The sequence below is a fragment of the Dermacentor andersoni genome, chromosome 2 (genome assembly GCF_023375885.2).
Source record: "Dermacentor andersoni chromosome 2, qqDerAnde1_hic_scaffold, whole genome shotgun sequence".
NCBI lineage: Eukaryota > Metazoa > Arthropoda > Arachnida > Ixodida > Ixodidae > Dermacentor > Dermacentor andersoni.
The window spans coordinates 171,292,596-171,305,727 of record NC_092815.1 but is presented as its reverse complement, the minus strand read 5'-3'; the positions used below and the strand labels follow the sequence as shown (position 1 = coordinate 171,305,727).

General features: G+C 44.5%; 1 protein-coding gene across 2 annotated transcripts in view; it reads left to right on the top strand.

The window, feature by feature from the left end:
- The window catches only part of LOC126540441 (uncharacterized), a 51,587-nt gene extending 39,223 nt beyond the window's left edge, over positions 1-12,364 (top strand). Inside the window, exons 3-5 of one of the 2 annotated variants that reach the window (XM_050187257.3) lie at positions 6,207-6,421; positions 9,799-10,135; positions 12,093-12,364. In XM_050187257.3, the coding sequence (XP_050043214.1) occupies positions 6,207-6,421; positions 9,799-10,135; positions 12,093-12,321 (781 nt within the window). In that variant the 3' untranslated portion in view covers positions 12,322-12,364. The remainder of the gene's footprint in view (positions 1-6,206; positions 6,422-9,798; positions 10,136-12,092) is intronic. The other variant, XM_050187258.3, reaches the window with a different exon arrangement.
- The last annotated feature ends 768 nt before the right edge of the window (positions 12,365-13,132 follow it).

Below are 13,132 nucleotides of genomic sequence, written 5' to 3'. Positions count from 1 at the left end.
GTGCACGTTAAGGAAATCGACGTGATCAAAATTAATCCGGAGTCCCCCATTGCTGCGTGCCTCATAATCATATCGTGGTTTCGGCGCGCAAAACCCAAGAATTTAAATTACAGCACGTGTTTACAGACGTACTAAAAAGACGTCTATATTTTTTCAAAGCGCCAATTGTGTTCCTGCGCAAGACCCTTTGCAAGGCATCTTTAGAAAAGCGAAAGGTTGATTTGTTTGTACCTCTTCTACTGCTGACGCAAGACATTGATGTCATTGCTTCACGTCGAAGAAATGTAAGACTATTTATAGCAGTTCAAGTAGATGACGAATATGTTGTGAGAACGGTGCATCAGTGGTTCCCTAATACTTCAAGCCCTTCAATGTTGCATGACCGGGCAACAATAAATTCATCGCTCAATCAAAGCCACAATGCGCTACGCTTCTACGTCAAAAAAAAAAAAAAAAAAAACAGCGGCGGCCTTCGCAGAACTGCGACCGAGATACGAGAGAAGTGGCCGAATGTTCCGTCCTCTCTAAGCAGCGGCAGAGCCACCGTATTTGAGAGAATCGCTGACTTGTAGCCACACATAAAAACAAGCTATGAGCGATACTTTCAGCAGCGATGAAGGCGTTCATCGTGCTTTGTGAAACATTCTTGCAGCAAATCTGCCTCAAGTATAAGCAAAAAGCGAGTGGAAACGTGGATTACAGGAACTTTCGCGTCCTAGCATAATAAGAAAAAAATAAATTATGGGTTTTTACGTGCCAAAACCACTTTCTGGTTATGAGGCACGCCGTAGTGGGGGCTCCGGAAATTTGGACCACCTGGGGTTCTTTAACGTGCACCTAAATCTAAGTACACGGCTGTTTTCGCATTTCGCCACCATCGAAATGCGGCCGCCGTGGAGCATAATAAGAGAACGAGCGATAGAAGCAAGGTTTACACCCTTTTCGAGGGAAAGGTCCAAGCAAGCTCTTCTGGCCCGGTCAAGCTGTTCTGACGTGTTGTGTGAAGCCCGCGTTCCTTTTCTCCAACTATATATATATATCTATAGCGTTGACAGATAATGCGTGCACCAACGCCATGACCTCCATTGAGGTGTTTTGCAACTCTTCGCACGTGGCCACCTGGCTTATAGCGCAGGTAAAACAATAATGAGCAGGAAGTACAAAACATGTGTTCTGTTTTACCTATTCAACAATAGAGCAACTGTTCAGAGTTACCACTAGTACTACCAGTAATTTGCAACAAATGCTTTATTCGAAAACGATCGTGGCATAAAATACACACTAATGGCACCTGTGTGCTATCGCAGATGTCATGATGAATATATCACGCCTCCAATAGATACTTGCATCCCCTGAAAAAGAAAATAAAGACCATGCCCGCAGCCAGTCTAATTTAGGAAATGACAACGCTGTTGCTGATGTATAGAAGAGCTGTAATTGAGACATGGACTCACTCAGGACACGACCTTCAAATCTTTGGTTCTCGAGCTGTGTTTGTTACATCTTTAACCAAGCAAAGCAGCTCTGCCCAAACGCTTCTCATCCACAGGCTCTACACTGTAGTACAAGACATGCATTCACAGGATTACAATACTCTCCTTATTTGTCGCTCGGCCCAGCAGAGTGCGAGGACTCAAAAAGCATGCATCTCTGAAACAAATGATTAATCGAAATTTGCAAACCACGTAGTGCGCTATTTCTTGCAGTCCTACGTGTATGTATAATTTATATTCAGATACACTGGCCAGTAGTTTTTTTTATATGTCTCCCTTTCGCACGGCGTCGCCAGAAAAAAAATAGCATTGATTATTAACATTGACAGGGTCGTCCATCTTTCGATCACTATTGTTGATCATTATTTCTGATTAATATGGCATATTTGGTTATGAATCACTCCTCAGCCTTGCTAAACGAAGTGACGCAATCACAAACCGCAGCTATAGGTTGCTGATATATTATCCGTGCGTTTAATCGTCAGCAATGGCGAATCGAAGATGTTATAGTCGAACACCTTTGGCAATTACTATTAAGCGTGGTCTCACACTGCTACTTATCTGTTTGCCAAAGCTGGTATTAAAGGAACTGGCGAAAGCATGAACGAAAGAGCGCGAACTGGGTAGCCCTAACTTCGTCAGGTTTCGATTGTCTACGATGTAAGGGCGGCGAATTACAGCGGAAAATTAGTCTCACCTTGCCTCACGGCATCATTGGCCGGATGAATTGCTTTATTGCGATAGTCATATCATAAGAAGCCAACAAACACTGACACCAAAGACAACATAGGGAAAATTACTTGTACTTAATAAATGAAAAAAAGAAACGATAAATTAATGGAAATTAAAGTGGATGAAAAAACAACTTGCCGCAGATGGGAACCGAACCCACAACCTTCGCATTTCGCGTGCGATGCTCTACCAATTGAGCTACTGCGGCGCTGTTTCCCCGTCCCCTCGTGGGTACTTATGTGTCCTAGTAGAACCCTGGGAGTGTTAGCCCACCTGCGGCAAGTTATTTTTTTCTTCCACTTTAATTTCGATTAATTTATCGTTTCCTTATTTCATTTATTAAGCACAAGTAATTTCCCCTATGTTGTCGTTGGTGTCAGTGTTTGTTGGCTTCTTATGATATGACTAATAAAAATCGGGCCCCTCGGTGAACCCCCATTCTTCTTCGTAATCGCCTCTTCGTAATCAATCAAAGTTGCATATACGGAAAGGTGTGTTTTGTCGAATTCCCCAATCACCTTCAAAATGGCAAATCGCCAATTATTAACCATGGTTCACCATCGTAAAAGTAATCGCTATGCATATAAATAATGAAACGAGCCCATCCTAATCGTATTGTTCGTACGTTCAAAATGTTTAAGCAAGTTCCTAGCCAAGGCGATCACTGCCGACTTTTCTTGAAGGGACGATTTTATATGCACAGTGTAAGCACTCGATTCGAGGACCTCAAACTGCGCTCACTTTATTTATTAATTAATTTACAGAAATTATAATAATTAACAAATAATTTAATATTTGCCACTTAAGTGCTCCAATTCCAAGCACGAGTTCATCCTATAACGGGTCGAGATTGCGCGTCAAGAGAATCGGGCAGGTGTTTCTCTCTATTAAATGCGAAGCATTTTCTGGCGAACATTTTACAATTTGACAGTATCTATCTAGCCGCCAAAGTTTTGGCGCTCACATGGTTGTTTCATTAACTTAGTATGTACCTAAATTGGCATAGTACTTATGACAAGAATGCATGACAAACATAAGTGAGAGGTCGTGGCAGGAATTTGTGACGCGCATGTCATGAAGGTCATGAAACCACCGCCTATGTCTTGGTGCTCTCACAGTCGTTTCGCTAACTTCGTAGGCTCCCCGCACACTGCTTCGCATAACATTGATTCCCACAACACGTGGGATCTGCCAGTTTTGTTCTACTGGCAGGTTAAACTTAGACAAGAAATATCGAGACAGTGATTCAGAGATTGTGGCAGCTGTTGTAGGTCAAACACTATACAAAACAACACGCGCTATTTTGAATAACAATAGGCACTAAATGTAGAGCGTGCATTTTATACACGCACTCTGGAAAGTAACGCCCTTTCTGCACTCCTACCTTTCTTGAACATTTCGCAAGTGGCTGTAGTGGTTAGAAAAACATCCCTCGTTATTCTGAGGGTGCGAAAAGATGTTATGTGTGAAACACATACATTTCAGAATTTAGGAATGCTAAGGCACTTGCAACATCTCAAATAGGTAAAACGCTGCACGGGTTTCTTTCCGTGCGGTTCGCGCTAAGTCGGTACTCGAGCACGTCATGTGGTCACAGTGGGCTACGGATGCCATTCTAGGGACCTGTAACGTAAAGATATTCCGATCAATTTTTATTCTATTCTCGTGACAACAAATTTACCTAAACGCTGACGCAAGCGTGGGGAAGTGACCCGCAGCGTTCTTGAACTGCCCAGTCAAACGCTCTCATAGTTTGCAGGAGGTCCGATTTGTTTGCTTTGAAAGCGAATAGCATTGCCGATTGTGGTAGGTTTATTCTGTCTGATTGGCTGACAAGGTGCGAGCAGTGCGCAGGCGTGGATATGGCCACGTAAAAATCTTCTATTATCCGCAACTAAATAAGCTTTTTCTTGTATTTTCAAGTAGCCAGTGCCAGAGCGATCGGTAAGCACACATCTTCTATCACATTCAAAACGGGGCACTCTCCGGCTGTCCCGGAAAGAAATCACTTTTGTTCGGCATAACAATGCATAATGCGTACACGCCACTTTGACATGGTGAGTTTTCGCAGTCTTTTGATGTCGCGTGACAAACAGGCGAAGTGGGCGCCGCCCGAAATATTTCCGGAATAGCGGAGGGCTAATGGCGAAAAAGGTGTGGAAACGCAAATAAATATGTTCTTTCATTCTGTATACTCAAGCTTGACCAGTGTATATCAAATGGAGAGCCCCCGCGACTTTTGTGACGTCGCGTGAGAGACAGGTGAAGTGAAGGTAGCCCGCAAAGTTTTCGGCCAATCACGGAGGGCTGGTTGCAGAAATGGAATAACATTTATGAGCAAGCTTTGCGCTATGGCGCCGCAGCTCAAAGTATATTACATCCCTGGTGGGGAAGGCCCACGGACAGTGCTTCGAAGCAGTGTCCGTTTATTTATTATTTCCTATCCTACATATCGTTTTTACCATTGGCCGCGTTGAATTTGGTTTAGCATGGCGTTATATTATAGATCCGCTGCCAAGCGTCAGCGAATCTTATCGCGTAGACCAGTGTAGTTCTTCAGGTGTGTGTTCTTTCTGGCGTCGCAACGGCGGCGGTGCAATATTATGCACAGTCAGCCTTGCACTAGTCCATGCAGAATCGATTGGAGTAAACATCTGCAGATTCGTTGAGGAGCAACCTATGGCCAGTAAAAACATAGCACTTGTTGTGGAGGTGGCACAGCCCCAGTCGTAAAGTTAATTAATTAATTATGGGGTTTTACGTGCCAAAACCACTTTCTGATTATGAGGCACGCCGTAGTGGAGGACTCCGGAAATTTAGACCACCTGGGGATCTTTAACGTGCACCTAAATCTAAGTACACGGGTGTTTTCGCATTTCGCCCCCATCGAAATGCGGCCGCCGTGGCCGTAAAGTGTCGAGACACTACCTTTAAATCTTAAGGCTAAAGCTTCGCTTAAATTTTCTGCAGTGTGCCCCGGTCGAATTGCGAAAACTGCATATGCTAGGTTTTTAAACTGCATTGCTGCTCCAGTCACCCTCATACTACTTCCTATGCTTTGTCTGTTTGGGAAACTAAGATATCCTCTGTATTTCTTTTACTTTTCTTGCTGTATGTTGCATGTTATTGCAATTGCCGCTGCTGACTGTTCTGTACGAAGGTAGCTGCGGGCCTTTCTCAAGCTGCCTCTACGGAGAGCAGCTTTTATTACAGCTTTCTTCATCAGTGCGGTTATGAAACACATTATTATTATTATTATTATTATTATTATTATTATTATTATTATTATTATTATTATTATTATTATTATTATTATTATTATTAGAAATTGTTTCACCTTGACGCTACTTTATAGACAAACATAACAGCATAGCACCAGAGTATCATAGCAGCCAGAGGTGTTACTACAATATTTATGGGCTTTAATATTACCTGTAGTAATGACTCTTTACATAACTCTTTACATACATAATAATACATAATAACTCTTTACATGTCCTAGTGGCAATCTAAAGTACGAAAGTTCGAATCCAAGCGGGTTATCTTATTTATTTATTTAAACATACTGCAGGCCCTTTTCGGGCCCATGCAGGAGCGTTTAGGAGGATTATTCTGTTAAAAACAAGAATAAAGAAAATAAGGTCGGTATTTTCACATCTATATAAAATATTATATTTTTATAGGCGCCTCAAAAAACATTTCTAGATTACTTCGTTGAATACCCAAAAGACTAGAGTAACAATGGAAAAGCAGATATCGCTTTAAAAAAGAAAGCTTAATGCGTATTCTGGTGAAACGCACATTAAGGAAAAGGGTGCTACTCGAAAAATATCACCCACGTATTAGTTCACTCAAACACTCTTCTACGAAGGTGTAAAGTAGTGAGTTCTAGACACAGGAAAACACCCTTAGAGGTGGAAGTTTTCCTTGGTGTGCGCCATGAAACACCCTAATTTCCCTTCTCTCTCTTTTATTCTCAAGGATCAACAACACGCTCATGTTGAAGCGGCTCGAGATGAACGATACCAGCGAGGTGAAAGTCCACTTTCGCTTCCTAAGCCCAATACTACGTTTACTGAACAAGCTTACGCCGCTTCAGAGATATATCAACAAGAAGATAAACGAGCATCTGGAAGCTGAACTCTTCTACGCTGTTGACGAAGCGGTTCATGCGCTGGGAGGGCGGCGTGCAGAGCGTAAGTATATATATTTGCACACCTGCAAATCAAACTTTGGCACGAGTTATCATAGCGTTATTAACAAATAAGCAGAGCCCCACACGAAAAGGAAAGCATGCGTGTGTACAAAGGGGTAGACTACATCGAGTCACAATACAGGGTTCACTGCCACGCATGCGGTCTAAGTAATGGCACGATGAACTAGAAAAAAAAAAGACCGCACACATTATATCAACATTCCATGTCCTACCAGCTATACACGTAAATGTCGGTGTCGAACCTGAGTCTCTGAACAGAATAAAGAAGAAGAAAAAACTCACAGGACGGGAATGTTTGCGTTAGCTGTGGTGCAGGCTAGGCGTTTTCACTCATGAGCCCGAGCTAGCCCAATCACTTCTGATGTTCTGAAGGTCCTGTTTCGTCCACGACATTTTAGTGTAAATGACATTTTGTAGAGCTCTCGTTAACACTGTTACGCTCTTCTCCAATGATCGAGTTTTCGCCGGTTTTCTTAGCATACAGTGGCGCAACCGAAAGCGCTGTGACGACAACGGCTTGACAACATTGGTATGATGATTCTGAAATGAGGACGATGGTATAACGGCGACATTGTGACGACGACAGCACGAGGGCAATGGGATGACGAGTGTATATGACGATATGAGGAGAATGACGACGACGATATGAGGACAATGGGATGACGAAGAGAGAATGACAACGATGGAACAACCATGAGTTAGGCGCCATCATCATCGTCAGCCTGTTCGGTGTCCGTTGCAGAAGGAATGCCCCTCCCTTCGATCGTCAACTAACCCTGTCACGTGCTAGCCGATTCCAAGTTGCGCCTGCATATTTCCTAATTTCATCACCCCACCTAGTTTTCCGGCAGCCTCGACTGTGCTTCCCTTCGCTTCGCACCCATTCTGTAAATCTAATGGCCCACCGGTTATCTATCCTACGCATTAGATGGCCTGCCGAGCTCCATCTTTCCCTCTTTGTCAAGTAGATTATCGGCTATCCCCGTTCGCTCTCTGATACACAGCGCTCTTTTCCTGTCTCTTAACGATAGGCTTAACATTTCTTGTGACATCGCTCTTTGCGCCGTCCTCAGCTTGTTCTCGGGCTTCTTTGTTAACCTCCAAGTGCCTTTCTGTCCCATATTTTAGCACCAGTAGAAGACAATGATTGTACATTTTTCTTTGCAACGACAGTGGTAAGCTCTCAGACAGGACTTGGTAATGCCTACCGTGTGCACTCAAACCATTTTTATTGTGCTGTAAATTTCCGCAGGAGTCATGAAGGAGGCAGCAGGCGAATACTGCACCAGGGAGGCCAATTCCTATTCTGGTCAGAGAGTGTCATTGTTCAATATTAGTGGGCCTTCCTGATTTGGTTGCACCTGCACTAGTATAGCCCCACTGGCTCTCAGTCGTTTCTTTTCTTTCTTTCTTTTTTTTGCCGATGCCACGAGTCACTCGTAGCCTGAAAATGTAGTGAATTGGATGAGCATTCGAGCTTACAACCTCCAAATAAGAGGCCCGGTGTTCTCCCTCCTGATCCACGCCACCTCCCCAACGACTTAATCACGACGACTGTATGACAACGAATGCGCAACGATGACTATGTGACGACGATGGCATAACGAGGGTGTCATAATCACGCATAAATTACGACAGCATGATAACGATGGAGTGACGAAGAACGAATGTTGTCGGTGGAACTACGACGGGTGCAATTGATGGGTTTCGCCACCCGCAATGGCAGAGCACCGTTACCGAAGTTCCCTCTCTCATTTGTGCAAGGGCACGCCTCGTCGCGTGGTGTGCGGCTGCGTCAGCGCCGAACTCGACAAGGCGGCGTCGAGTGCGCTTTCTTTCTTTTTTTTTTTTTCATCTTTCTCGGCCACCTCTCCCGCAGTTGAGGGAACTGCAGTTTCGCGCCGCTCAGGAGCAAGGAGCGGTGAAAAGCTAAGGCTTTAAATTTTAATTACATTTATTTAATTCAATCTGCCACAGGCGATTTTTGGAAAAACTTCAGACAACTTAAATATAATCACCCCGTATAACAGTCAAACTGCTTGTTGATATGCTTAGCCTAAACATAAAAACTCCCCATTGGTGGTTCTACAATGTCACAAAGTAATATTAACCTGAACAAATGGCGCTTGTACCACCAGCAGCGTCTACAGTGACTTCTAGGATGCGGAAATACCGTCGCGGTAGGGCTTCAGTATATTATTCATGACATCAATTGGCGTGCAAGGCTCAAGTGTCTGTTATACACACCCTAGAGGCATACCTCCGAACGACCAAAACGATATTGAAGTAACACGTAATGAATTAAGGGTATTCAAGCAGCGGGGCTGTAACGTAAAGCTATTCCGCTATTCCGATCGCTTTCTAGTTCATTTTTGCCAGTAGCCATCCACGATTGGTTAAAAGCTTTTCGGTCCACCTCCACTACGACTTTCTGTCGTGTAAGAGCTCTTGATCTAATATGACGTGTACGTACTGATTAAGCATGATTAGGTCGAGCGAAAGGAAGACAATTCTTTACGATTCTACGCCTGTTTCGCCGTTAGCCATCCGCTACTGGTCTTCGGTCTGCGTCCGCTTCGCTTGTTTGTCACGCCACGTCACTAAACCGCAAAAACTCCCGACGTTAATTCGACGTGCTCGCACTAACATGCAAAAAAAAACAACTAAATTCCTATAGAATAGCCGGTGACTGGCTCGTTTCGAAAGAAATAAAAAATTGCTGCTCGGCCGGCAGCTGTTACATCGACTAACCAGCAGGCTGGGAGAATGGATTTAAGTTTAAAGAAAATGTTTCGCGTGGCCACATAACGTTGACGAGAACTTTCGGCACACGTACTTTAATCTGCCAACTCTCCTGCGGTAGGGATACCTTCTAGCGGCATTTTTATCTTTCCGTTACACGCAGCCCCACTTTTTGAGCAGCTACTGCAAGATAAGCAAGAGGGAGAGGACCAATCGCTTTCACCGCGCTAGCTCAGGGCCACCGAAAGGCTCTCCACTTGTGTGTATTGCTCGCCTCTTGTAGGCCAGTTCGACAAAAAAAGCCTTTAAATGTAGGCAATGGTGTTTGCTTTCAAAGCAAACGAAAGTGATCTCCTATAGCCTATAGGAGAGCGTTTGATTGGGCGGTTCAAACAAAGCTACGGGTACCATCCGACGCTTGCATTGGCGGTTACGTAAAATTTAAGTCAGAAGATCGGAATTAGATAAGAATATATTAGTTTTACGTCACAGGACCCCAGTACTGCAAAGGCTAGACACACATGAAGCTCATCTGTGACCTCGACAATTTCTTTCACGTATTCTATAGAAAATTGTATCAGCTTACACGCCTAAATTTACGTCCTTCATTTGCAGTGCAATGCACGAGATGCACGACGTTCGAAGTGGTCCTCCGAAATGCGCTAACCTCGTACAAGCTCGACCCGAGCCCGCTACCAGCGCTGACGACAGACATGTTCGCCAAACTCGCTCGGGTCAAAGTCAGCAACGGAACCATTCGAGGCCTGTCCAGGCTGCGCCAGTCGGGTGACGTCGTCGCCCGCATTGATGAATGCGGCGCGTACGTTTACGCCGACGTTACGGTGCGAAACCTAACCGTCACGCTTGCCGTGAATGTGAGGACGTTCATGGCCGACTTCAGAGCGATAGTGAGCGCCAACATTTCAGCGAGGGTCATCATCGAGGTTGTCGAGTGAGTATAAGATTGATACTCGAGAGCAAACACAAAAGATCCGGATAAGTCACTGAACTTGACGTGTCATTCTAGAGCCTCCGCGATTTTTTAGATTATTTTTACAGATTGCCCTGGTGAGATTCCGCAGGTGTTTCTGGCTAAGTTCAGTGCAAAGTCCCATTTCACTGCGGGTGTTATCCTTTGGCATAAATGTGGATTTCATCCCAATAATTCCAAGGATATTCCACGGACAAAATAATTTTTAGTTCGAGGGCCCACGTCCATTTCCCCTGTTCCTAAGACATAGCGAAGGCCTCATTAGTAAGCCATCTGGGTACAGCAAAGAAAATTTTATTGGCAAAGCACAATGATGTGATACTCTTCCAGAAAACAGGAGCTATCCGGCCGTTTAAAAAAAAAAAAAACATTCAATTCTGGGGTTTTACGTGCCAAAACGACGTAGTGGGGTACTCCGGACTAATTTTAACTACCTCAGTTTCTTTAACGTGCCCCCAATGCACGGAATACAGGGGCGCCGCTACGTCAACAAAGCGTGTAATTCGACGTTCCATTCAGAATCCGACGTTCGAACCACCACTGCAAGAGGTATACTTAAATATATCGTTTAGAAAATACCGAGAAACCCGTGCGGCATCAATAAAGTATAAAAAAGAATTTACGCAGAACAAGTCATCCTCATCACTTAGCAACCGTTGTCAAGATGTAGGATAATTTCGGGCCGCGACTTGTGGAAGAAAGGGTTATCAACACGGCTCGGGGCAGAAGACGACTGTTGTTTATGTCTTAAACGCACACATGCACCTTATACTGATGTGAACGCAGCGCCGACGTGAGGAGAGGGTTAACGATTAATAAATAGGATACACACTGGTGCATGCCAGTCATTTTTGAATGAAGCAAAAATAAACAGCAAAGATAACGGCAAACACGTGCGTCATCTAATACAAGACGAAATGATTCATCGATTAGGCAAGCAGTGTTAGTTCGGAGTACGTTTTATTGTCTAATAAAGAACCCGAATTTCTCGAATCAAGCTTCAGGCGCTGATGACAAACTGTTAAGCTGCATACATGTGTAAACTGAATACGAAACATGGACATGTGTATCGACGAAACGCTTTCCAATGGAGTTGTAAGCTCAGTGCTCTGGTGTCTTGTTTGTCTCGGTTCTCGTTGCTGTCTGTTCGCTGGTTTCTTGTTATTGTAATACGTAATCTGTCTATTATTCATTCACTCACAAGCCCAGGATGTAGGGGTCTGAATAAATTAAATTTGAATTCAAGGGTTTTACGTGCCAAAACCATGATCTCATATTCAGGAATGCCGTAGCGGGGGACTCTGAGCTAATTTTGCCCCCATCGAAATGCGCCCACCTGGCGTGGAGCAGCGCAATTAACGCATACGCCACTAAGGAACCACGGCGGGCAGTTGCCTCATCAACTACTATAATTATCGCAAAAGGCGAGCACTGTTTGTCGAGAGCGCCGTTTGCATTCCCTTGGTTCGCTGGAAACAGAACAACAAGTTCATTTCAACGAATACAGTAGAGCTTCCTCGTGAACACTTTTCTTTGTGGTTAATATCTATTTTATGCATACTGAAAAAGACAATAATAATCCTCGCCCAGTTCAGGAAAAGCAAACAAAAAATACTCTTTATGTTAAGCTTGATTCGTTAGTAACTGTTTCGTGGCTAATATGAAAACGCAAATCGCCCATCCTACTTTCTTTTTGTTAAAGCTTCAGCGAAGTATTCGGGAAATTCTGTCAATTTCTTTATTAAAAAACACAACGGGTAGAAAGGGACATCAGAGTTCAGCTATTATGTTTACCCAAAAAGATGTTTTATTGGACGACAACATCTGCCCGAGTCTATAAGAATTAGTCCAGACTACATCATGTTTAGCGGTCATTTCTAACGCAACCTGTTTCGATACCCCCTTTCTTTCTTCGCAGGCAAAACGCCACTTTCCTGCTGAAAACGGTCGTCGTCAACACGACCGACCGAGTATACGCCACTGTTACGCCAATTGGAGCTGTCAGTTCACTCGCAGCTTTATTCCTGCCGGCTAGATTTATTGCTGAAATGACAAAAAGAGAGCTACAGCCGCTCACAAGGAGTACGATACAAGGCAGTCTTTATGCATTACACGACTTCGCTCACGGAAATGCCAGAAAAGGCTAATAAAAGTTTGATACACAAAAAGCCTGACCCCAAGGCTGATAAGGACGCGCATGGTAGCGAATGTGCTGCCTGCCCTCTTATGTCTGACGTTCCGTACTGTCTTGCAGCTATATCTCGCCTTAAGATAATATACATGTTCTATGCGCAGCGGCTACGTAGAGGAGTTATTCATTTACTTGCGTGTAGTGGTTATTATGCTACTGTTTATTTACTTACCTGTCTGTCTGAAGGATCGTGGACCTCAGAACTATTTTCTAACACTGCTTAATGGACTTTGTTGAAGAGAACAGCGGAGAGGTCTTTACAGTGGGCTACGCAAAACAGTGGGGCAACCTATCTCAAGATGACTGTCGACAGTAATTCGTTTGGCATCGACTCTTTGTAGCGACACAACATTTTGTCACTGACGCAGCGAGTTATGTACGAGGCGTCTGCTGCAGCCGGATTCCTCTTACGCGCTTCCCGAAGGATACTCGGTGCCATCTAGCGCCCCCACCGCGAACCCTACGCGTGGACCGTGAAATGCGCGCCGCGCACGTGCGTGCGAACCCTAACAAACGCGCAATGCAGCAAGCAAGCTTTTCTTTCGCGCTTCTTTCTGGACACGCAGCGCCATCTAGTGGCGCCGCCCAGAAGTCAGCTCACGGCCTATAGGTGACGAGAAGCGTGGCGCGCCGGCGCCTGCGAAAGCTGAGGATTGTTCCCTCGCTTCCGGCACACTCAGTGGAGTGACCAAAGTTGGCGAGAGGTTCATCGAAGAGCGGCACATACCCAGTGCATTCATGGCGCAGATCGCTAAAGCGCTGGCGTG